Genomic DNA, 25,660 nt, shown 5'->3' with positions numbered 1-25,660 from the left:
TCAATACAAGGCCAGAATTATGGAACCAATAGATTCAGTCAGCAGATTATCTCTCTGGAGTCGTGGCTCTCTGCTGCTCCTCCAAAGTGACCATGGGCCTCTCGGCTGCTTCTCTTCTCTCTCCTTGCCTGAGTACTTCATAGTTCGGTTTTAGTCGTGCCGTGCGCCGTTTGTCCTCAGATGACAGACTGAATATGTAAAGCTTGGTATATTGTTTTATAACCTCCTCTTTGCTTAAACTCCCTCACAGAACAGCTGAACTTACACCGAGAATAACTCAACCATGACTGGACTCACCTGCTCAGTCGCTCATTAAGGCATAACCTCCATTATGGGTCTTCTTTTCAAACCACTAATTGTCAAACCCCCTGCATGAGTCTCAGTCTGCTGATCTGCACCCGCTGACGTTTATACGTTTCAGTGGCATGCACCTGGCTACTGAATCACCAGCCGCATATTTGAGATGATCTATGAATCTTAGTGACCAGTATTCACTGGTATTCAGAAGAAAAATCCCAACAATGTCTCAGTTTCTATGCCAATTAGCGGTGGATGCAGTTTTTCAGGTATGAATCATCAGCCAAATATCAGGCTAAGTGATCCAAACACATCTGAACCAACCAGTGGTCGTCATGTGACCACAAACAAATACCGCATTCCTGATTTTAAACCGTCCGGCTTTGGAAAAAGGTCATGGGATTTTTTTGGTGCTGCAGTTGCATTTCAAGTCTCCGTGAATGAGTCCTTCCCATTGCTGTGCTGAAACACAGGCAGCACTCTTAGCCAGTGACAGAAAGGGAGGGAGAGAGGAAGAGCGAAAGAGGAAGAGACAGCGCTCGCAGCATACAGAGAGAGGTAAAGAAAAAAAAACAGTTTGAGTAGAGGGAGAAGAGTGTCACAGCAATGAGGAGGAGGAGGAAGAGGAGGAGGAGGAAGAGGAGGGACAGAGTGGCAGGAAAAAGGCAGGGAGAAACGCAGAGGGGGACGGACTGAGAGTAAGCAAAGGGGAGGGAGCACCAGAGACGGGAAAGTAGATGAGAAGAAGTAAAGAGGGAAAGTGAGGGAGCTCAACAAAACCCAAGAGGACAGACAGCTCAGCAAACCAGCAGCGCTCCTCTCACAACTACAGAGATCCAGGCAGAGGGAGGAAGCTGAGCTCGTTAAGAGGGAGAGAATAAAACACCAGAAGTTGCATTTTTTTATTTTTTTTTTTTCATGTCTTCTTTTTTCCCACTCGGTTAAGAATCGCACTCTTCTCTGAGAAGGAAAGAGACGAAGGAGGGGAGAGGACTAAGAGAGTTTCTGCAGCCTCCGCTCGTCCTAAAAGGGGGAAGATGGATTCAGACTCTGGAGAGCAAAGTGACGGAGACATCTCGGCAGGTAAGCTCATTTTACTGTCATGCAGGCGGCGCTTACAGTTACACACACTCGTCTTTTGTAGTGTTTTGCGAAGACTCAGAAAGTTCATCGTCAGCTTTAAATACGTCATCAGACTCCCAAACTTCACATGAAGCAGCGATTTACCCCCAAAGCAACCAAACCGTTTGACATTTTCCCGATGCTCTCCGAGGCGTTGGAGAGAAGACGTGCTTTGATGCTGGTGGCAGGCACAGCGTCACCGGGTGTCTGGATGAAAGCTGCCTCAGTCGCCACCAGGAACAGGCAAGCTCTGACACGTGCAGCCGGTTTGTTCATCAACACATGCAGCCAGAGAGAGAGAGAGAGAGAGACTGCAGGGTCCCCAAACGCCTGGATCCTCCTGATGCATCGCAGGGTGCGAGAGAGGATGAAAGCCTTTTCCAGTGGATCCACAAAGGTTGCTTCATAAAAAGGAGAAAAGTTTACGGTGTGACTGAGCGCACAGGGCAAAAGTTTACAGCAATAATGAGGAGAGTTACACATTAAACTCTCAGGCAGGGTTTTTACTGCGGGCGGTTATCTGGATTGTGGGTCTTTACAGGATTTAAAGCAAGACGGTGGGGGATGAAGCCAATTGGGGACGCATTTTGAGTTAAATTGCAGGACTTGACATCATCAACAAGTGAGGCGTTTCTCTCCTGCTTGTGTGCGTACAGCCAGACAAGGCTGTCGATCAGCTCTGTCCAATGATTTCCTCCTTTCATTTATTCCTTAATCATGTCGATGTGGCCTTTTCCATGGACAACATGGAGCTTTCTGTATTAATTATGCCCGGATGAACCATCTGTCTGTCCATCTGGACCTTTGTCTGTCTTTCCATTTGGTCCATTTGAAAGGAGAAGGGAACCTGAATATAAAGAGGCTTTATTACAGCTTTATTCAGATCATAAGAAGAGAGTAATAACAACCTGAGCACAAAAAAATCACAACGTTCATGGATGAGGATGTGGGTTGTGCCCTAAAGACGTGTGTTAAATTCAATCTACCAATGATGAGGATGGATGAAGAAGGCTTGTTGTCACTGGAGGCAATGGAGAAAATAAATTCCCACATCACTACTACTAGTGTCTGCTAACCCACAGCAGAGTCTGATCAGGCTGCTGGCCAGCAAAAGCAGCTCCATGTTCATGAATGGATAATCCACAAAGGGGAAAATCAACAGGTTTTCCTGTGATTTATTAGCCAAGGAGCTAAAATGATTAGTCAGATTAATTGTGATTAATCAATATTGAAGTAACTAATTTAGTGATACATTAATCATTAGCTGCTGAAAGAGCAACACACTCAAAGCAGGAATTAGACTGCATAGAAAATATGCACATTTTGTCTTTAAAATAATAATAACCTTTGTTTGTAAATATGTTTTGTCCAAAACTCCTCAAATGCCATAGTTTTACAGTTTTAGCTTCACCTGGTTCAAATTATGTAAAAAAAAAAAAAAAAAATATCTTAAGCACCTTTTGCTATCCAACTACTAATTGGTTAATCTAAAAAAAGAAAGAAAACAATCAACATACCAGCCCTGTATTGTTGCCAAGTCAAACCACAGAGGGCTGAATTTTTCACATGTTGATGTTAGAATGAAGTTTTAGCTGCCAGTGCATCGTTTGCTACAAATAATCAAGTTTACACTCCAGGAATGCTATGTTGTTGCATTTTAGGCAATAAAAATATTTTTAAAATGAGTTGAATTACTCGTTTTTTGAATCTTAATGTATTTCTAATGTTGCATAGAAAAGGCTTCAATGAAAAATGTGCAAAAAGTGTCACTTTTTTCATCCAATTAATCGTCAGAACAGTCTGTAAATTAATCGATGACTAAAATAATCGTTAGTTTCATTGTGGCAACAATACCAAAAAAAAAAAGACTTCCTTTTGTTTTTGTGCCAAGTATATTTTTAGTATGAATGTATGAAAAGATAGTTCCAAGTTATTTAATTTACATAACTTTTCAGTGCTTAATAGCGTGGAGATTTTTTTTTTGTCACCTTCACTCCCCAGATTTTAAAAACCCTGCATCTGAGAGGAACAATGTTTGTTGGTTACCTTTGCTTCTCATGCTGAAAGGAACTGCGAAGGCCGGATATTTTTGCAGATCGAGAGTCAGTGAAAGCCTGACTCATTCTCAGAATGCATCATGTTTTGTTGCTGTGCTGCAGTTCCTGCCGCTGTGTTGCTATCAGTGGTGCGGCTCACTTTATCCCACAGTGAAATGTGATACATGGCGTTCTGGAAACAGGTTTATTTGGAATCTCTCTCACTCTCACACACTGCCACCATTTTTAATTTTTTTTCCCAGTGATGATGTGTGATTGAACTCAGCATGATGCGCGCATACCTCGCTCCACAGCGTCAGCCGCATAAACACCGAGGGATTTTGTTTCAGGTGACTCTGGAACTCGAGTCGCTGATAATTGCTGTGTGCAGAACATTTTATTTGTTGAGTTTATTTCACCCTCACATTCCTGCCCAGGAGCCTTAGGTCACAGTTTACCTTCTCTGAATTTCACAAAAGCCGCGCTGAACTCAGAGTGCGTGCCTGCACTTGGATATTGAGCCACTTATTAAGCTTCTTCTACCTTGATCTCACGCAGTTGTTTTGAACACAGAACGTCAGTGGAGGTTTACGATGTTTGTGGAGAACATTGAGACGGTAAAGTCATGACAGCGCTGTTGCTGACAAAAGGAAAATACGGTTTTTAATCACCTGAGGGGGGAAGCTGGCGCGGCTACGCATGCACGCACGCCAAAACTGTAAATAAAGGCAGTCGACCGTGTTGTCTTTGCATTTTGTTGTATGTCAACATGAAACCTGCTGGGCAGTTCCAGCAGCACGGCACAGATCCACTTCCTCTGCCACGAGAAAGTGCTGGTTTGGTTGTAGAGCACCCCCAGCTCATAATGTAGATCAAAACCATGCTGGAAACTAGTTCCAAATCATCTGAGCCATCAAAAAACAATGCACTTGAGATTTTCAATCCGTGTGGGAATTTGTTTTTTTTTTTAATCTTTGTTTTTCGGGTCCACAGCAAATTGCAAATCAAAACACAGGCCTTATCCTTGAAATGCTCTATTCATGTCATACAGATAAATGCAAAACTAGCTTAAAGTCTATGGAGACGTCTGTGCAGCATAAACTCCAACAGAAGGAAAGGCTTGTATGCTACAAGGCTTCTGCTTCCCAGCCAAATGTAAATGCTGACATATGTTCAAAACGGTCTATAAATAAAGCGAACCTTTTCTCTCATCCAATTTATTTCAGATGGAGTGAATCTCAAAGCCAGAAACGGTTCTTCACATGTTGCTCAAAGGGAGAGAAAAACATTTTTTAGGTACATATGTAAATGCCAGCATTAAAAACAACAGGAATCAAGTCCAGCATTTTTGAAAAATGATCCTGACACAGCAGGAATTATGGGATGCAAATTCAGTTATTCTGCTAGGCATTTACAAAAAGAGACCACATCATTTACTTATTTCAATTGAAACAAATGAAAAACAACAGCTTTCTAGTGAAGCATGAGCTAATGGTGAAGATGAAAACATGCCAAGTTATTCAACATCAAACATCTGATGTTTGATGTTGAATAACTTTGATTCTGATGTTTGATTCTGTCTGTACCCGCCTAATTTAGAGCACAAATGATAACAGTGCATTCTGTTTGTACTTATAAACAGTTTCCAGTCAGAAAAATGTAAACTAAATCCCATGAAGTCCAAAGTCCTGCTGAAGAAAGTTGGAGTTCACCATGAAGTTCAGAGTTTGGTGTCAAAAATGGCTGAGTGATGACAGAATGCAGCAGAAGCTGCTGGTACTGGCCACTTATCGGCACTTTTAATGGTTTGTATCCGTTTGGACCAGAGGTGCACAAAATGTTACAAAAATATATTTGTGAACATGTTCCTTTATGTCCTAAGTTAATTATATTAGGATTAATATATGATATGATGTGTTTGGACTGCTAAAAGTAACATGTTTTTTTTAATAATGAGTACTTTTTTTTTTAAATCTAGAAATTTGTAGTTCACTCTGCAAATAAAGTCAGGTGATTATTTCCAGTCTAGATGATCATACGTTCTAGAGCAAAGTAAACAAAGTTTGGGGGAAAAAAAAAACAAAACCAAAAATATATATTTTAAAAAATGCCAATTTTCAGCTGCTGCTATAGTCTCTAAAAACTGCATCCCTGTAACTGATCCTTAAAAATATAGTTAGATCAATAAATGTAACTAATCTGAAACAGTTGATGTATTGATTGGGTCATTGATTGAGCTGACTGATGTTCTGCAGTGTGACGTTACCAAACCATTCACTGTAGCAAGTAACTTTGTTAGCATTAAAAGCAATTAGCATTAGAAACTGTTAGCATTGGGAACTATCTCTCCTTTGTTCATTTACTAGACGTTTGACATTACTTAATAACTAATTAGCAAATAGCTGTTAAGTTGTTCTTCACGCTCAAACTAGCATTGAAACATTGCAATCTGTTTTTAATATGTAAGGAGTGTCAAACTGGTGCGTCAATTAGCAGTTAGCATTTAGCTCATTTGATGCTCGATGTTCATATTAAGCAGGTCATTGTTTTACTATTAACTCATCCCCTGCTGTTAGCTGAAATGTCTTTAGGAGTCAACGATTACAGTAGCTAAAAATTATTTTAGGCTTTCATGTAAATATCTGTACAAGTCTTAGAATACTATCACATTTGAGTTGGTTGGTTGAATTTTAAGTTTTTAAAAGACAAGTCTGAATTTCAAAATCTTAAATTATTAACAATCCAGACAAAGAAAAAAGTTTCAAAATGTGCCAATAAGGCAACATGCTGTCTCTCAGAAGAGCACAAGCTCTGAATTTCACGAACGTTTTTATTTTCTTCTCATTCCCTAGCTGGTTTCTTTCCCTCATTTATAATCACTCATCTGTCTACATCTGTGCCCATTGATAACTCTGTCCTTTCATTATACGGTCACAGTCTGATCTGCTGTCGGTCTGAAGCCCACGCTGACTAGACGCTGCATTTCACCGATCTATCAGATATCTCTAATGTCCAGTTTGAATTGCCTCTGGAGTTGTTATATCATGTTGGTTGAGTGAGAAAAATCAACCCACAGAGAAGTTTTGGCTGAGTCATCATGGTGATGCGACTCTTAACACCAAACCCCAATCAGCCATCTACAGAACTATTTCCAGCGTTTTGTTTTTCAGTCCGTTTTTCCAGGGAAGATGGTGTTGATGAAAAGCTTGGCTGTTGTAATAATAGATCTGCGATCCATCAGGGCATGAGGGCGGCCGATGTGCCTCCATTCCAAACTCGCACCAGCAGATGTTTCTGAAGACGCAGCTGAAGTTTGATCTTCAGCCAGCCGAGTCCCAACTCTCACCCGTTTACACACCCACAGACAGCAGCTTTACCAGAAGCGAGTCGTACCGCTTGAACTTTGCCACATTTTGTCACATGACAACCACAAACGTTTTAACGGGATTCTCTGGGATCGGCCAACACACACAGAAATGGAAAAGGACGTGTGGCCTTCCCGTTTTCTAAAAATAAAAACTGTATTGTATTTAGCCTAACTCTCTCTGGTTGTACATGATTTTAAATACGTGCATCAGTTGCCGTTACACGTTGACTTGTTAATAATGAACCCACCTTGCTCACTGCATGATGAGTGATTATAAGTAAAGGAAAGAAACCAAGCTAAAATTGAGAAGAAAAAAACAAAACAGATTTTTGCAGTGAAATTCAGTGTGTAAGTTAAACCTACCAAATGCAACAAAAAACATACTAGTAGCATAACACGGTGGTGGCAGCATCATGCTATGGATGTTCATTTCTTTAGCAGAAACAAGATTAAAACAGAGCATTTATAAATTAAATTTGTTAGAAGCTGTGAAAAAAAAGAGTGGGGGTGAAATGGGTTTAACTCTTACAATGTCCCTAGACTTTTATTTAGACATAAATCTGTAAAACTTTCTTCTACTTTGTAACCATGCATTTCATTTGTTGGTCTATCACATCACACACTCCTGCAGTGAGAGACGACTGCCACATCCTAAATGCACAAAGGAGTGTAATCGTAGATCCTTCCTCCCAGCAGCTGCTGGATATGGAGTCACTTATTCAGCTACTTTTAAAGTTGTTTTGAATACAGAATGTCAGAAGTGGGTTGCACCCAACAAAATCAATAAGTATTTACATGTAATTTTGTATTTTATACGTCTATGTTGGCATTTGTGCAATCATCTACTCTGTTATTACTCATGTCATGGCCACACATGAGACAGGCAGCTAGATCAAGTCAGCCTGCAGTCACTGCAACACGTTCATATATGCTCATCCACACTCTTTTCCCATTCCTCTAGTCTTGAACGCCACAAATGCATGAAACCTCGACTCTCCCCTCCTCTGCCTTTAATCTGGCCCACAGATGCAGTCTGCACAAAACCAGCTGCACACACACACATTACTACACACACGTTCAGGACACCGAGAGCTGGGTCTGGAAAAATATAACACTAACTGAGGAGAGGAAAGAAAAGAGGGAGTTTAGCTGCAAGTGGAAAAGACGACTCAGGAGAAAGTTTTCCAATCGCTGCTGCAGAAAACTATTCCTACAACTCCCAAGTCACTGCTAGAGCATTTTCCCCCGGTGTGCAGATGCATGTGCTGACACTATAACTCAGTGGCATTTTATAGGGATAGTGGGACATTTGAGAAGGGATTAGTTCCCCTCCACTCTCCTCCCACGGCAGAGCTGTTATTAAAAACTGATATTAAACTGAGTGTGTTACGGTCTGTGTGTGTCGATGGAGAGTCGGGCTGCAGCTGACGTCTGGTCCGAATGTCTTAAACATTTTGCTCTGATGCAGAAAGTCTGAGATGTGATGCTTTACGTTTCCACGTTGGGATTGCTCAAAATAGTTTTCTTCAGCTTTCAGTTTCAGCTTTAGTGACGCGTTTGTGGAAAGGCGCCGCCATCTGGGTTCTGTCTTCGCTACCTTTTCCTAAAATACACGCTTACTACAGCATATCCAGATGGTATTAAGCTGAAATTGCTCTCCGCAGAAGGAGCTAAAGTGTGTTTCAGAAAACAAGGTGAGGTAGGAGGCTAGTTGTACGCACAGCTTTTCACACTTCGCTCTGGCACAGCTGAGGCAAAGTATGCTGATTGTAGCATTTTTTTTTTAAGGCTGTGGCAGGAAAAAGTGGAATAACTATGAACAACCGGTTCGGCAGTACGTCACATTAAAGCTTTGTACCTGGGAGTTCTGAGCACTTTGTCAAGAAAAAATAAAAAATACTTTGTTCCTCACATGAGAGCCAGGATTTAGATAAACTCTTGCAATAATTAGGCTTAGGTCCAGAGCAAAAAAAAAAAAAAAAGCATTAGAAGAAAGAATGCAGTCAGAACACAAAAAGCAGAAATGTGCATTTGGGTATTTATGCGAGTGCGAGCGAACCACAGTTATTTCCTGGTCATTAGTTAGCGGTAAAAGTTGGGAGTAGAGAGCTTTGGCTTTTACACTACGGCGTGTCAAGCAGGCTGAGCTCCTGAAAGGCCAAAGCTCACAGCATTTCCAATTTTATGACTCCAATCAAAGCGAGAGCAACCTTTTAATTTAGGCGCACAGACAGCTGAAGCCCTGCCCCGTTTCTGGGTTAACCTTTGCCTTCTTAACATTTGTAACTGGGTGTGCGTTGGGGATTACTTCAATCTGTTTGCTACTGTCCTGTTTGTCTTTAAATAAACATGTGGCATCAAAAGCCCAAACGGCATAGATTATAGGTCAAGAATCCCGGAAACATCTTGTTTGTAGGAGAGGGGGTGGCGGGGTGACGTATAAATCAGTCAGTGGTCGAGGCGGCGTTTCTCATTCATGTAAAGAAATCCAGTTAAAAGAGAGTAAACTCAAACAAACCAGGAAGAGGAAGACCTGAGGAAAGATGTCGGTGTTTGGACGGCGGCACGCTGAGACTTGGCCACGGGTCGCTGAAGGAGAGGCTTTCTGAGGGGTCCGTAAAAAAATTTAATAAATGTAAAAAATTAAAAGAATGTTTGCTTCCTTGCCACTCTGCATTGTGGATGTGGTAGGAAATGGACAGAGAGGAAGAGACAGACAAAGAAAGACACTTCAATCTGGAAAGATTCAGACGGAGAAAAAGGAACAATTAAAAGATTTAATGACAGGAATGAGTAAGTTCTTTGGCGCTCGGGCCCCGGTAGCTGTTTTGAGCTGAGATTTGATGTGAACTCGACGAACATCCCGATAACTGATTAGGGATGCTCTCCCCCGGGGCCCGACACTGGTGGTGGAGGTCGGGAAAGGGTGCTATTCTGGAGAGCCGAAGGTTGTGGGTGGAGAAGGGGCGGTGGTGGGTTGAACGCAGCTGGGAAGCGGCTGACTGCTTGGGTGTGGCTCCTTTTATGCAGAGCTTGATTGATGATTGGACGCGCCGGGTGAGGTCCAGCGCTGAGGTCGGAGATGAGCATGACGCCGATGGGCGAACGGAAGGGGCGGAGTCTTCCAGCTTGAATTTTTGCTATTAGCTTCATTACAGGCAGCTAATTATGCAGCTGCAGACGATGCTAGAGGTGGTGACAGTGTTTTAGGTGCAGGTCTGTCTCTGAAGTAACACAGAGAAAGTCTAAATATGGGCATCCCGTCTCTTACATCAACACCTTCTTTGTTCTCTCTAGGATCCTGTCACAATATCTTGCAAAAATGAAGAAAAAAAATGAAGAAGTCTTTGGTTGTATTCATTCCTTTTTATGACGGTGAAGCTAGGAAATCCTTCCCAAATGTCTTGCCTTTCTTTTCCCCGTATCCCTCCCACTTTCATGGGATAACTTCTATCAATCTTGACTGAAAGGTGTGAAATTAAAATGTACATACTGCCCGCTCCGCTCACTTTTTCCTCGCCCTGTCTTCTTCTCGACAAAACTCACAGCTTCCTTCATTCGGATGAAAACCACAGAAGAAACTTTGAGTCCGGGTCTCGGGGGCCGCAAGACTGTTTGGATTTTATTATCGTCTTCTTCTGTATTTTATTGGGTCCTGGTTTCACGGTCTGTCATTATGGCTCTCTCTGTCACATAAACAGACACGCATTCATCTTTCTATAAATAGAGAGGTGCTCTTTTATGAATCAAATAATTTCTAGGGAAGCGCTGCGGCTTGATTCTTTGCTCAGCTGCATATCCAAATCGTTGCGTGTCTGCAATCCAAACAGCAAACGTAGCGAAGGGAGGAAGGAGAAAAAGAAGAAAGAAAGAAAAATAGCAACAAAAAAAAGCAAGAAAGGAAGAAAAATGTGTGGCGGAAGTTGACGTTGCACAGAAGGAAATCTGTCATTTTCTCATTTAGAGGTCTTGAGTATTTTTGGCTTCCACCAACACCCACATAACAGGAGTAGTTTTCCAGAAACGATCCCAGAGGAGGGAAGCTGAGAAGTGGGATCGCCTCCAGCCAGTTCCCATGCCCAGCTAACCAGCTAATTGTTGGCCTGACTCCGTTCGCTTTGTGAACAATAGCACACAGGAGGGAACGACATCTGCCGAAGACATCAGCTGTACAGGGTCAGCGTGTCGCATTCTCTCAGGAGCCTGCGGTCCAGTACTTGTGCCCTCTCCGGATGTCCTGGATACCACTTTTTGACGTCATCATCTTCTCCTGCATTCACAAAAAGAAAGGTGCAGCTCTAAGCGCCGCTGCATCCCTCACCCCCTCTCTCGCTCCTCTCGTGGATGCAGCAGGCCTTTGGCACATTAATCAGTCAAAACGTCTTTTGCCTCTTCCTTCTTTCGCCTCGTCTCTCGGGCTCAGCTCTTTAGGGATGTGGCCATTAAAACCGAGAGACAAAGAACGAGATGAGGGACTACGCATTAAATAAGGCTGAGCGGCGGCCAAAGGCGATCTGCTCTGTGTCCTTCCTGACTCAGAGGTTCCTAAGTGACTTCCTTCCTTGCAGAAGAGACATTTAGACCATTTCCCAGACAAATAGAGCTATTCTTTCAAATGTTGTCTTATGGTGGGAGACTTGTCTGTTACAGGTGCATTCATCTACAAGCTTGTGAGGTCTGTGGCTGACGACTCTTGTACTACTTTTAAATGGTTCTTGTGCTGATCGGTAGAGAACAGAATAATCGTCCTCAGACGGGATATAACGACGCTGACTGAGATTACTGTGAAGTTTAGATGTTTCCATACAGAAACTCTGATGTGCTTCTAAGTAATTTGAGAACTCCCAAATGATGACGAGATGACTGCGAGTTTCTTGACCCTGCATTTTGTGTTAAATATGGGGACGACTGTGGATGAAGTTTACATTTTCCAAATACCAGCCAACAACTAAAAAGCAGCAGGAAATCTTAGACAAATGTGTTTGACTCCCATCATCATAGAAGTGAATTTTTCAGTGCATCCAACCTTTGTTGGTAATTCCAACATCTGTAAAATTAATGCCCTCGTGCGTCGAAGCAGCTCTGGCAACTTACGACATGTTGCTTTTCTTTTCCTCTGTTTTTCTGAACATCTAAAGAAGTCTAAAGTCTTTTGTGGAGATGAAATTGGAATCTGGATGTGAAAACAGCAGAAGGAACAGTTTGTTCTAGATGTCAGATTTTGGAAACGTGTCGTATTTGCAGTTGCTCTGAACGCGGCCGTAAGGTTTCAGCTCTAAATGCACAAGCCTGTAACGGAAAAATCATCAGATCTTGTTCAACAACACCCAAGGCAACGTGGGGGGTTATTCTTTGCAGCTGACCCGCGCAATTAAAATGTCAAGCTTTGTTTTGAAAAGTAATTTTTATCACTGCATTTTAACGGAAGAAGGAAATGAAACTTATTCACTTCTCAAATTCTGCCAAAAGTGTGTGAAGATGTCACTGTTTTAACTTTATTTTGGCATTTATGCATCTAATAATTCAGTAAGTTGTTTGCAAAAACTAAAGGAAATGTATTCACCATTTCAGTGATTTAAAAAGCAACTTAGAGATTAAAGAGCATCATCATCTTTTGTCAGGACTTTGATTCAAAACTACCAAACAAAGCCATGTAAAATAGATAATAAAAAAAATAATTTGTCCTTTTATTCATGCTGTATTAGAAAATTACATGTCAAGAATTACTGATACTTTCATTCTAATCATTAGAAAAATCTTTGAGGCCAAACTGATCAAATGTTTTTTTTTAATTGCTTAACAGCTTTTTACAGATTTACTTTTAAAGATGATCTCTAAGTTATTAAGGAGTGAAGAGCTTCTTGCCATCACCCTAATCTTTAGCTCCCTCCACCGATTCTCCATCAGATTCAAGTCATGTAAATGTCACATACTGTATTAAACATAAATCTGAGCGATTTGATTCACTTACTGTCTTGTTCATTTCTGTTCTTTGTCTTCAAGTTACTGATGTTTTCATTGTGCAATCTAGGCTCTTTTTTTTTTTGCCTCTTACAGTTTCCACAAATAAAAAGTAGGCCAAGCAGAGAAAGTATCACCTGCATAAAAGTAAAACACGGCAAAAAAAAAAAAGGACTCACTTTGTCTTCTTGTGCGAAAAAGTGATTCCTAAGGTTTTAAACCCATTGAGGCGACTTCCGCCGTCACATTCACAACTCTAACTGATCTACATCTATAAAGACTGGCGAGTCCATGACCCCACTTCATTCAGGTGCCAGTCATCGAGATATTCAAACCGAGTTATTTATTAACGTCGAAGCTCTGACTGCTCCCCTACATCTTGAGCAGCTGCTAATGGCATCTTCCATCTCAGGTTTGGCCTTTGCAGACTGCCGCGCCGTCAGACTGCCGTGCTGCTGAACGACACTTGCTACAACGCTGCATTGTCCCCGTGGTCCTTCTCATGTTTGATATTGTATCTTTCTCAATTGCAATCACTTACTTTCATCCAGAAACAAACACACACACACACACACACACACACACATGCAATATAACAGACTGCGATTGTGCAGGGGCGGCGTGTCTGAGTCATCTGTGTCGTGTTGTGGGAGTCAAAAATACATTTTCGTGGTGCAGATCCAAAGTGAGGAGACAAAAATGACTACATTTCATTCCTTCTGGTTTTTTTTTTTTTTTTTTTTTCTTCCCCATCACATATGAAAGTCGGTATATAATTTGCAGTGTTTACTATCTATTTGTGCTCTCCAGAAGAGGAAGAGAGAAGCTCTCGAGTCTCGGACTCAAAAATAAAAGCCTTTCCTCCAGTGCTACCAGCTGGCACAGGCCGCCTCCTCTGCTCCCTTCCTAAATCCACTGGCCTCTCAGGCCTGTTTAACACTTTACCCAGCAAGCTATTAAACCCCCGTTTAAGTCTTGCTGAGTGACCCGCTCCATTGTTCTGCTCAAGCCTTGTAAATCCAGTCAGAGAGGCTCTGCTGCAGCTCCTTATATTCAACCAAAGGCAAACCAGAGAGCCAAGGCAATGCAGGAGGAAGTTCAGCTGTCAGCCTCCTGTTCTGTGAGGAGCTCTTTCCCCTGGTGGCCTTCAGGGCTTGCTGAAGCTGTATTTGTGCTCTGTGGATTTAAACTTCACAAAGAATCGCCTTTTTCAGACTTTTTTTTCTCCCTTACGGTCCAATCGCGAGCTTCTTACTTGTATGTGAAACGCAAATTCTAAAGGTCGACTTTATGACACACCTGGAGGCCCAGAGGAAATTAAGGAAATTGCAAGAAATGGAAAAACATGTCTGGGGAAATTATAGCTGTGTCAGCTTTTACGGGGTTCAAAGTGTGACCTGGTATCCACTTGTGCATTTACAAAACAGGGCTGCCTGTGAATGGAAAATTGGTTGCAGATGGAAAGAAAATGACCAGCCAAAACTTTTGATGGCAATAAATGGGTTTCAAAGAAGTGTTGCAGAAATCAACAGCGTTTTTTTTAATTTTTTTTTATTTATTGTTTGTTGCCGTCGAAAGAGCACTCTTCCACCTTTCTGCACTTTGGAAAAACAGGCCGTCTGTCAGCAGCCTTCATTGTTTGGCTGTTTGAAGTAACACTTTTTGGAAAGAGCAATAAATGCGAATCTTTTGGGAGGAAAAGTAAATACAGGCCTAACTGATTCAGGCATCGCCATATGAAATGAATGTCCATAGACCTCCATGTCTCTAGTGTACCCAGATAATAATGTTCAGTGTTGGCTGGAAATACGTCTCTTGCACCTGTTCTGGTAGAGTAACCAGGTTTTGTTCATACTGGACACATGTTATCAGCAACAACCTCAAACAGGTTTTGTGTGTATGAATCATATTTTTCTTTTTCAATGTCGCCATCTAGGAACAGCAGTCCTTCTAAGGGGGTAAAACGAGTTTGTCCGTGTCGACCTTATGGTCGTAAGGTCGAGGTGGGGCCCAACCTGGACAGATCACCAGAACAAGACACCGAACAATTTACCACACACCCTCAACTCAGGGCAATTTAGAATCTCCTTTTCACCAAATACGCTTGTTTTGGACTGTAGAAGGAAACCTGAGTCCTCAGAGAAAACCCACACAAATCATTGGGAGATTATGGAGACTCCTCACAGAAAGGCTCCAGCTGGACCCACATTACTCTGAGGGAACCAACATAAAGAAGAAAAAAAAAGTCTATATAATATAAATCAATACCATATTAGTGGTAAACCGACTGCAGATGACAATTGCAGAGACGGATTTTGTCATTTTGGTCAAGTTTCCTTCTTCTTCACTGTTTTCATCTTCCTTTTTGCCTGAGACATACTTGTTGCTTATCGTTGCGTGGCAGAGAAGGAGACGTGCGTCTCAGATCTGGACTTGAGTTACACTTAAGGACCAATCTTCAGATTGGAGTCAGAATGTGAGTCTGTGGTTTACATACCATCACCCCTAATTAGAGGTGAAGGTAAACCATTTGTGAGCCACAGACCACATGTCTGTCTGACGGAGCAGAGCTGAGTCTTCTATGTGAGGGTGCGTTTGATTTATTGCCCGGGAACTTTTTTTTTTTTTTTTTTCCCAGAATGCAGCCGATTAATTGCTCGTATGCTCACCATTGTTCTGACAGTCAGTAAAATATTAACACGTCTCCATCAGATTTGTTGCTGTTGTTCGGCTAGCATCGTTAAAAAGACACATCTGGCTTTCCCAAATGAAAGCACGCTGTGTTCTATCCAGATAGTTTACTTTCTTAATGATGGCCTTTGTTCACACATGTGCACCATTTCTACAGATTAACCAGGATTGCAACTCAAATGAAGCAGCAGTTAACTAATGATAACCTTATTTAATCCCATGCTAAACTGTGCTGCTTGCACTAATGAAGATTTCTGATACGTTCTGATTGAGTCGCCTCAAAATTATTTGATCCCTCAAGGATACTCGTGGAGCATCATAATGTCTGTAAGTAAGACATTAGACGTGCCTCATTCAGCAAAACTGTGTGAATTCGACACGTGCGCACAGTTCAGAATTGCACAGATTTAACATCCATTATCTTAGATTTTATGTTCTCAGAGAACCAACATTAAATTATTTGTGTTAAATAACTGCACTAAACTGCAGTTAAATGTTATTTTTCACTTGATCATTTTAATTAGGAATATTTGCTTTGAAGAACCTTGTATTTGTTTTATGATAAATCAGCTTGCCATACTTGTGTTGACAGAGACGTTTATATGGGAGAGATACTTTCGCTTTGCAGTGAGCTTATCACATACCTTTATAGGAAACATATTTCCTAGTTTTGGTCCACATTTAAAAGCACATAAAAAAGAATAGAAATCCTGCTGTAAGGTTAATATTTGGGTCTTTGGGATTGAATGTCCCCAGCTTATTGCCAGTGGCAAATTCCACAGCTGAAAGTAAAATAAACTTAAGATCATATTTAAACTGCTCTAATTACATTGATGGTTTTTTATATCATAAGCCATTCAACGCCTCCTATTTCGATCCTTATGAAGTTGTATTTTAAGCAGGTTTGGGCTTCTGGATATTTTTTTTTTCTAATTTATATGACATCCAATTAAAATCATGTATGCTTAATTATTATAGGTAAAAATATTTTTGAATATTTTTGATGACATTTCTGTTACGCCAGTGACAGAAATGTCATCAAATCCGCCACGAGGAGCAGAGACCAATCCTATTTTCTCCTATGTCCCTGCTGCGCCATCATCATCCACACGTTCCTAAAATATTCCAGATATCCTGACAGATACTCATTCTTTTCATGGTGACGACGGCTGCAAATATTCAGCTGCCCTGAACTTGCTTCTCTCTGCCGTTGAGGTATGAAGCAAAGCACACCTTAAAATAACTTACATTCTGGGCTTACAGGGCCGCCTCAGTCAGACGTGTGTGCTCTGCTGCGATCCGGCTGATAATTCCCCCCTGGCTTTGACTCAGTGAAGGCCAGCCGCGCTCCTCCGCGTTAGCCACCGGCCCCCGCTGATGGCTCACTCTTCTGGTTACTCTGGAATGAAACCAACACAAGCATTGGGATCCGAGCCCCATTTAGCATTCGGACTACGACAGAAAATGTGCAGAAAATTAACCTACTTGATGTTTATCTTTGCAACACATTCAGATCTGATAAGGTGTCAAAATCAACTTTGTCCGTTTATTTTTTGTTGACTTTATGGATAATTGACTGATCCTCCATTATTTTACTCAATACGAATTTGATTTATTCTTTGCCGATTCTTTTCATAATAGAAAGATTCAATCCAATAATATGGTACTATGTTCACAAATGAAGTGGTCACTTAAGTGGTCATTTCACTTAAGAAACTGTGATTCAAGTCCCAGAATTCAACTCCTGAGAGAGTCAAAGTTCATCTTTATCTCATTAATCAATTGATAGAGGTAAGTCTTTATGCTTGAAGCCACAGAGAGAAGCGCTGACAGGTGGTTTTTCATATTTTCCCGTAAAATGGTACATTTGATTTATTAGCCATGGTACATTCCTGGATGTGGCTTATTAATAACTCATAACAATTTAATTATGTTAGTTGGAGATTTAAAGTCTTGAGCTCATGGATTTCTCTCAAACTTAAAAATTTTAACTCAGGTCTTTTCAAAGCTTAGCTTGTCCTTTGACATTTTCGCTGCTCAGCTGGCGTCAGTCACTTCAAAATAAAAGCACTTCCTGTTCAATGCATTGCAATAACAACATGCTTTCATTCGCGCACTACTTTGCGTACTTATTTTGTAACTTGTAATTAGTTGATCTTATTGTGTACTTTGTAGATGTGGCTTTCAAATAAGCTTGTAAATCCTGCAACTCATAACATTCTTAAGAAAAGGCTCCGACTCTAAGCATCCAGCCAATTTGAACACAGGGACTAAAAGGTGCCACCTATGTCATTACAAATACATTTACAGATTCTTCACAGAACAAAAGTCATCTCATTGTTGCTATTTTTCTTTCTACGTAAAGGGCTGAATATCATTTCTTACTCCATCCATCCATCATCTTTACCTGTTTATTGTTGCAGAGTCACAGCTTTTCATTATTCCTCAGTGATTTTCAAAATAATTCAGCTTTTTTTTTTGCATGTTTACATTTAGGAGTATTTCAAACAATATTAAGTCACATTGTCACATCTTAAGAGACTGCTGTACAATTGTATAATTTTTATTTGTGCCCCATAGCAGTAGATTGCCGTAGACAGACAAGATGGCATGCATCCAGTGAGAGAATGTTTATCGAAGTCATCAGAGAAACGAGGCCTGACTTGGGTTTGGAAAACGGATTTCTGAGCTTCTCTGTATACCTGCAGTATCCTATGGTCAGTTTGGGGGAAACAGGAGGAGCAATTTTTTTCTTGGAGTTGCTGCACACAAGGGCTCGAATGAGAACATAAGCATTACTTATTCGATAAAAATAAAAACTACTCCATCCACAGAAACTTTAAATTATTTATCTTTCCTACTAAAAATAAAAAAAAATGCATAGGCTTGTTTAAACATGCTGCTGTTGCCTCACACATGGATCATTTTCCTTGGCAGCTCAACATCTAATCTCAGTTGCATCCTGAAGCTCATCACTCATTACAAATCTAAGACCCTCTTCTTGATACACTGCGAGTGTTTCTGGCTAAAATGGAAATGATCTGTCCAGTTGGACGCTTTCTGCCAAAAGACGCCTTCGGCAGAGCTGGCCTGGCTGTTCTCCAGGTTCCACACTGGATGCATGCTCTGATGCAACGCAGCAGAAAATGTTGACTCAGGCCTCTAAAAACATCAGGCGGGACAGAGAGAGACTGTCTGGTCAACAGCCACAGGCAGAGAACAGCAAGCACCTTACTAATCCTCACGTTAAAGTAAACTTCACAAACTCCCACAGCACTCGTGTTCAACCGCTTTGATGGGGCCAGCGCTTGTGCAAAGGCCCCAACATCGGCGGTTTGTTTCCCAGCAGCGAATTCCCACATGCCGCATGGAGCGCCTACTTTATTTCAACACTTCAGGACAAGTGAGGCAGTAAAAATAACAAGCAGGTAGCGGAGACGGTACAGGAGCGGGATGAGGACGAGGAACAGGGCGGACAGTTTTCTCTCCTGACAGCTTGGACTCTTCTCTAACTCCTTCTGACACTCTGGTTCATGCATGTCGTTCATCACAGCCTCTGGGTGACAGGCTGTATGCGAGTGTGTGTGTGTGAGAAAGCTTGGACATCTCAGCGTCTTCATGTGCACTTTCCGTAATCATCCACCCTCGTTCGCTCTGTATCTTTAGCCAGACTCTGAATCACCCACCTCGTCAGAGGCCTGTTTATAGCCTCGCAGAAGCAGAAACAAACTCTCTCTGCAGTCATTATCTCAATCTGCGTTGATTGTAATAATCAGGGATCTCTCTAATGAACAAAAGATGAATGCGCTTAGAGAGCGAGTGGCTCCACAAATTGGTAAAGTCTCATATCCAGAGCAGCTCTACAACCAGCAGGCTGTCACCTTTATCGGTGCGTCCTGTCGGGTTTCTGAATATCAGAGGCTCGCTGGAACAAAGAGCCGCTTGATAGAAACGGGAAATGACAGTGACAAAGAGAGCCTGTTGATGAGCGGCGCAGATCTGACTAATGAAAACCAGTTACACACCCTGATGCTGCTATTCAAATATCATGGAAACTAGCATGCACTTGTAATATTTACGTTGATATATTGTTTTTTTTTAGCCCACGCTGTGCTGTCGCTATTCTTCACATGAAGAGCAGTTAGAAGGAGAAACTTTCAGTAAATCCCAGGTGTCCTCCTGGGATTATTTCTGTTATGAAATTATGTTTTTTAATTAGATTTTACAGAAAAGGAAGTGAAGTCCCAGGATAAATCGAAATTTCTCAGCTGATTTGGTAGATGCTGAAAAGTATTTTTGGTGCATATAAGCATAAAGACATAGTTGGAAAAAATGGCTGTTGTGGAGTAGTGATTAAACAAATAGCTGAAATATAATGAGTTTTGGTAATTACCTTTTAAAATTGAGCAGATGAAATGGCCACATAAATATTTAAACATAAAACATTTAAGAGTTTGATGAAATGTGTTAAAACAATATTCGACATGGCAATAATTACTAGTTCGCATAAAAGAAAAAAAGAGGAAAAAAATTTAAAACCCAACATCAATCTGTGCAACTCGCTTAGAATCAAATAAACACACTGAAACTATCAGTTTCATGGCACACAACCTTTATATTCATATTTTATTTTGCTTAAATAAATATATATTTATATTTTTTAGTTCTGGGTATCAACTTTCCCAGAAATGGTCTAAAAAAAAAACCCTCCTGAAGTTAGCCATCTCCACAGAGTGACAATTTTACACCCACCAAGCAACACTGCAAAGGTTCATGTGAACCAATTTAAATGAAGATCTCTGCTGGTGTTATCCAAACAGATCAAACATCTGGACGAATGACTCTTCCCAGAACAAACCGCGTAGTTTTGGACAGCCAACCTAAAATATAACCACCGAAAACTGAAAGTCTGGGGCATGACGCCACTGAAATGGGGCATAAACTCAAAAGACTGCACAGGCATCCAACAGCTGGTTTATGTCTCTCCCAGCCACCAAATGTGGGTTCGTCATTAGCCCAGCTAATTTTTTTGGTTAAGAGCACCAGACCTGTCGAAGGAGTAGGAGGGCCGTAGTTGTGGTGGTGCTGGGGGAGAGTGAACGACTGTAGACAAAGGAATTTGCCTTATTTGTTGTTAAATGTCATGATGGGCTAATTGTATTTCATGAAATGTCATTTAGCTTCAGACCAACAGATGAAATGTCACTTCTCCACATTCATGTGAAATGCCACGGATTAGGTTTCTCCCCGATGTGGGGGCTGGGGGGGGGCACCACTCAACCTCTGCTCTGTGTTTGTATTTCCACAGCAAACAAGCAGATCATGATGCGACGCTGGTGTGAATTTAAAACATGCCAATAATATCCGTCTGGTAGAAACAAAACGCAGTGGCGACAAATTGTGCCTTGTTCCTTGAATTTGGCCTCCTCCTCTCCCCGTCTTTAGAGGAACATGTGGAGGAGGAAGAGGAGGCTTGGCGATGTGCCCGCGGAGCAGGAGAGAAAAGTGAAGCCTCTCTCCTCGCCTTTAATCATAAAGGAAGTTATCCGGTGTGTCATTTGAAGTTGGGTGGCGCCTAAATAAAGCCCCACTCCTCACATTCACACCGACACGTGCCAGCCTGCCGGCTCCCGCTGGATAACCGAACAGAGAGCCTTTCATGTTCGCCTCTGCAGGACAAATTGTGGATCCAGAGGGACTCCACAAAAAATGGGGGATTTGTTTTCCGGACTTGTTAAAGACTCCTATCAGAGGACAGCTGTTTGACGTGATCCAGAGCCGACGGCGAAGCCTTCCAAAGACGGCGGCCTGCTCCGGGGAGGCCGCCGCCCTGCTGCAGAATGAGGCTGCGCCTCGTTTTGAGTGCTCATGTTTCAAATTTGTTTTGTTTTATATGAGCTTTATTCACTGTGACGTACACAGATGTTTGCCTGACATGTGTCCGTTGTTCGTGAATGGGTTGTATTTTGCTGTCATATTTACTGAAACTACCTCAACTGCATCCAGCTGCATAAACGCACAACAATAAGTTCAGAGAACATAGTTAGACCTCTGCATTGCTTTGTTAAAAATAAAACGGCGCATACTTATTTGGGGGGGTTATGAATGTAAGGTCAAAGAAAAGTTTGGACTTTTTTTTTTTTTTCAAATAGGTCAACAGTTTCAAAAGCTAATTTATCCAGATGGACTTCAGCTGGTTTGTGCAAACACACTGAACACCACGGAGATTAGTCAAAGCTCATAGTATAAACACGTACAGGGATGCACGCTGTGTTTTGTTTACAGTATCAAGATAAAATTTCAAAGACTCACTGTTCTCAAGATAAAAAAAAAAAAAAGAAGACTGCAAGGTACTTTCTAGAACCTACACGCTGCTTTCTTAAACAGCTTGTAGGTTTCATTTCTGGTACTTTTTGAAACTTAATAATACAGAGTCATTTCCTGGGAGATTCAACTTACTTTCCCAGAACTTACAAGGTGCTGCTCGGATTTCACCGCTTTCAGAGACCAGTGTGTGTTTGCTTTACATGCATCCTGTACCAGTAACCTGAAATACACAGGTTGGCAAAAAGGACGTAAAGGGTATTTTTCTCAATTTATAGTCTAACATAAAGAGTACTCTCCAGAACGTAAAAGTTTCACATATTTTCAGGTTTTTCAGGAAAAAGGAAATAAAGAAAAACTTTCTTAGAGCTTGAGAAAACATACTTGGCAGTTTTGTGAACCTGTAGGTTTTGCAGAAGTATCCTTGATGTTCCAGAAAATGAACTTAGAAGGACTGGAATGTTATCATACAGGTTCAAGGACGTGTTCACAAAGATTCAGGAAATAACTTGCCAGCTTGTGACAGAAACATGTAATTCTCTTGGAAAGTAAAGTATCCCTTAAGTACTCCTTAAACACAGTGTGAATTATTTTGGTAATCTGCAGTAAGCATGTAATTATGTGTCATTTTCAAAGTGCAAATAAGTTACCTCATCATGCAGGACTCTGTAAAATGGAGTACGCATCCTGTAAGCTCTGATGAATGACCGTTAGCATTATGAACACAGGCTGTAGAAAAGCAACATTTCAGCAACATTTTCAGCTGGTTTTTGATGTTGCTGTGAAACTTTGAATTACCTTCTCGTCTCACATCCTGCTCTCTGTTCCCTTTGTCTTCCTTCAGGACAGGAGAGCTTTAACTCTCGCTCCCTGGCCATGCAGGCCCAAAAGAAGATCCTGAGCAAGATGGCGACCTTGGCGGTGGCCAACATGCTTACAGACGACACCAGCAGCGAGATCCTGGACGAGCTCTACAAAGCGACCCGGGAGTTCACCAAGAGCAAGAAAGAAGCGCACAAGATCATCAAGGACGTGATAAAGATTGCCCTGAAGATCGGCATCTTGTACCGCAACCACCAGTTCAGTCCCGACGAGCTGGACACCGTGGAGCGCTTCAAGAAGAAGATGAACCAGGCGGCCATGACGGCGGTGTCGTTTTACGAGGTGGAATATACCTTCGACAGGAACATCCTGGTGGAGCTCCTGCTGGAGTGCAGGGACCTGCTTCACACCCTGGTGGAGGGGCACCTGACCGCGCGCTCACACGCACGCATTGATCACGTTTTCAACCATTTTGCCAACGGGGATTTCCTGGTGGAGCTGTACGGGGACGGAGAGGAGTACAGACTCTCTCTGAGGAAGATCTGCAACGGCATCAACAAACTGCTAGACGAAGGAACGCTTTAACCTCTCGCATCTCTACTCGCTCCTTCTCCACTCGCTCCTTTCCCTGCCGGTGTCTCCTGCCTCCCATTTCCTTTTCACCTGCCACTCCTGACAGCAAAACACCCTGCCTCTTCCTTATCTCTCTCGTCTTCCTGTTTCTTCCCCATCCATTTCCACGGAGGTTGTTGTAACATCTTGCTGCTGTGGGTCAGTGAGGGATTTCTTTTTTTTTTCTTTTTCCCCATTTAGAGTGTCTCTTCACTCAGTAGATCATTGCTGCAAACCAGGACACCGTGTTTCACAATATACGCATTATACATTCCCTTCGTGTGCTAAAGTTGTACTGTACCAACAGCCAAAAAAAAAAAAAATACTGTAGTAGAGAGCTTGGATATGGAAGATAATCAGTCGTAGTCTCTGTGTATTTTGAGTGTGTTCAAAAGTTTGCGATTTGCTTGAGTAACGTTGCGAACTGTGTCATGGTATATTTGTTATGAGTCCGTGTCAATCTTCTCAAAAAGGGTGATAACACTTGTCTTTTATTAAAGATTTCTTTAAATCGGTACTGCGCAGTCATCCATTCATCCAAGAGGGGGAGGGTGGGCGTCCATCTCATGAGGTCAGAGGGTCACCAGCGTCTCACAGCAACAGAGAGACACAAAACCACGCGAACACGTTCACACACACACATTCCTGAAGTAGATTTAGAGGACCCGGTTAATGATTTCAAAACTTTTTTTCATACGCAATTCAACATTTATTCTGAAAAAAAATGTGCTTCAATAACCTGGTTTTACAAAAGTATCGACCCTTCAACTGGAAATGTTATTGAATCGCCATTTGATTCACTTGAAGTCAGTGGTTCTTAACCTGGGTTCGATCGAACCCCAGGGGTTCGATGAGTCGGTCTCAGGGGTCTCTGCCGCGGAGGTACAGACACACATAGACATGAACAAGTATATGATGTCTATGAAGACGCCCTTGTGTAAAGTCGTGATGACGCCCCGCTTTGCCATCACTTGCTGCGGAGGATCACGTTACATTCCTTAGCCAATCAGTGCTGCGGAGGAGCACTGATTGAAGGAGTTCCACTCTCAGCATGGATTTGAACTTGTGTCTTTACTTCAGCAAAACTCACAGTTGGTTTTTACCAAATTCTGTAGCTTTCGGTGTACTTCTAGATCTGCTCCTTAGTCGCATCTTTTCGGGGTTGGTACTGCCTCTAGTGGTGTGGTGTGGGGGGGGGGGATTTAGTAACGCAATATAATTACGTTACTAAATCAGAATACCGCAAAGTCTTTATTATAAATTTTTCATTCTCTTAAGAATGTAGAGCTAATTAAATGATCTAAACAAGACCTTAAAGTGGTTCCAGTTTCTCTCGATGGCCAACCTGTTGAAACTGTGGCAAATTTGGGTCGTTCCTGGACAGTCAGCTCAACTTTGCTGAAAACACTGACTATATTTTGAAGAACTGTTCTCAGAGACTCTACCTTTTAAGAAGACTTTGTGATCATGGGGTGCCCCAACTAGAGTCTAGTTGGGGCACCCCATGTCTTGAATTTGGGGTGGGGGGGATCATATTTTATTTATCACTACAGAAGGGTTCAGTGAATGCGCACATGAAACTGGTGGGTTCGGTACCTCAAAAAAGGTTAAGAATCACTGCTTTAAGCATTCCTGCTTCCTTTCTCTGGGGTAATCTGAGCCAGAGGGTGAGTTGAGTCACCCCCTGCTGCTAGGAAACAGTCATATTCATCATGCAACCAAATAGTTAGGAGGAAGGCCTCATTTCATGGAGTCTGTGAAGTTGTGAAGGTAAGAACCACAAGAGTAAAGTGGGTAGATTTTTGTGTAAAAAAAAAAACAAACAAAAAAAAACTTATCAGTGAAAGTGAATTTAGTCTACCATATGTTTCATAAGAATTATGTTTAAGGTCATTACTAATATTTTAAAATCTGTTTTAATATATGAGCTGCAACACTTGGTCAGAAACCTATCATTAAAGCACTTTAGCAAATAAAGTCAAAATGGTAGATTTGGGTGAGTTGAGCCTTTTGGCAGGAGAATGTCGAGTCATGACAACTTTTTTTGGACATGCTACATTATTAATAATATATTATTATTAAAACAGTTATACTTGTTTGATTGAAGGAATGGACAATATCCTGAAATATATGCAGAAATACAAGTTAGTAACCAAAGCATAGTTGGTTTGACGTAATGATCTGTTTCATCTTCTCCCAGTCTCCCCCAACACATCCCAACATGGCCCCTCAAGCTTGCTGCACTGTTTCGGATCCATCAGATTGTGGGGTCTTCTTTTGTCCACTGTAGAGATTTTCAGGCAGATTTAGTTCTGAACTTTGGCTTGGACTTCACAGAACATAACGTTTTGTGATGCTTGGACTGTGATGCTGAAAAATTAAATCTCGCTTCATCTTTCTTGTAGGAAACGTTTTGGGTGAAATCAGG

At 41.7% G+C, this 25,660-nt stretch overlaps 1 protein-coding gene and 1 long non-coding RNA gene across 2 annotated transcripts in view; one reads left to right on the top strand and one right to left on the bottom strand.

Annotated features, from left to right (window-relative positions):
- The first annotated feature begins 844 nt into the window (after nt 1–844).
- LOC103143594 (tumor necrosis factor alpha-induced protein 8-like protein 3) lies at nt 845–23,749 on the top strand. The gene is made up of 2 exons (XM_007560197.2): nt 845–1,380; nt 22,643–23,749. Exons 1-2 carry the CDS (start codon nt 1,335–1,337, stop codon nt 23,203–23,205), a joined length of 609 nt encoding a protein of 202 aa, XP_007560259.1. The 5' UTR covers nt 845–1,334; the 3' UTR covers nt 23,206–23,749.
- LOC103143595 (uncharacterized) overlaps nt 1,393–25,660 on the bottom strand; it is a 37,316-nt gene continuing 13,048 nt past the window's right edge. The window contains exons 3-4 of the long non-coding RNA XR_476813.2: nt 16,723–16,873; nt 1,393–1,820 (exon numbers count right to left, since the gene is read on the bottom strand). This is a non-coding gene — a long non-coding RNA (uncharacterized LOC103143595). The remainder of the gene's footprint in view (nt 1,821–16,722; nt 16,874–25,660) is intronic.

The sequence above is a fragment of the Poecilia formosa genome, unplaced genomic scaffold (genome assembly GCF_000485575.1).
Source record: "Poecilia formosa unplaced genomic scaffold, Poecilia_formosa-5.1.2 Scaffold113, whole genome shotgun sequence".
In the NCBI taxonomy this organism is placed as follows: Eukaryota; Metazoa; Chordata; class Actinopteri; order Cyprinodontiformes; family Poeciliidae; genus Poecilia; species Poecilia formosa.
This window is presented reverse-complemented; position numbering and strand designations above follow the sequence as displayed.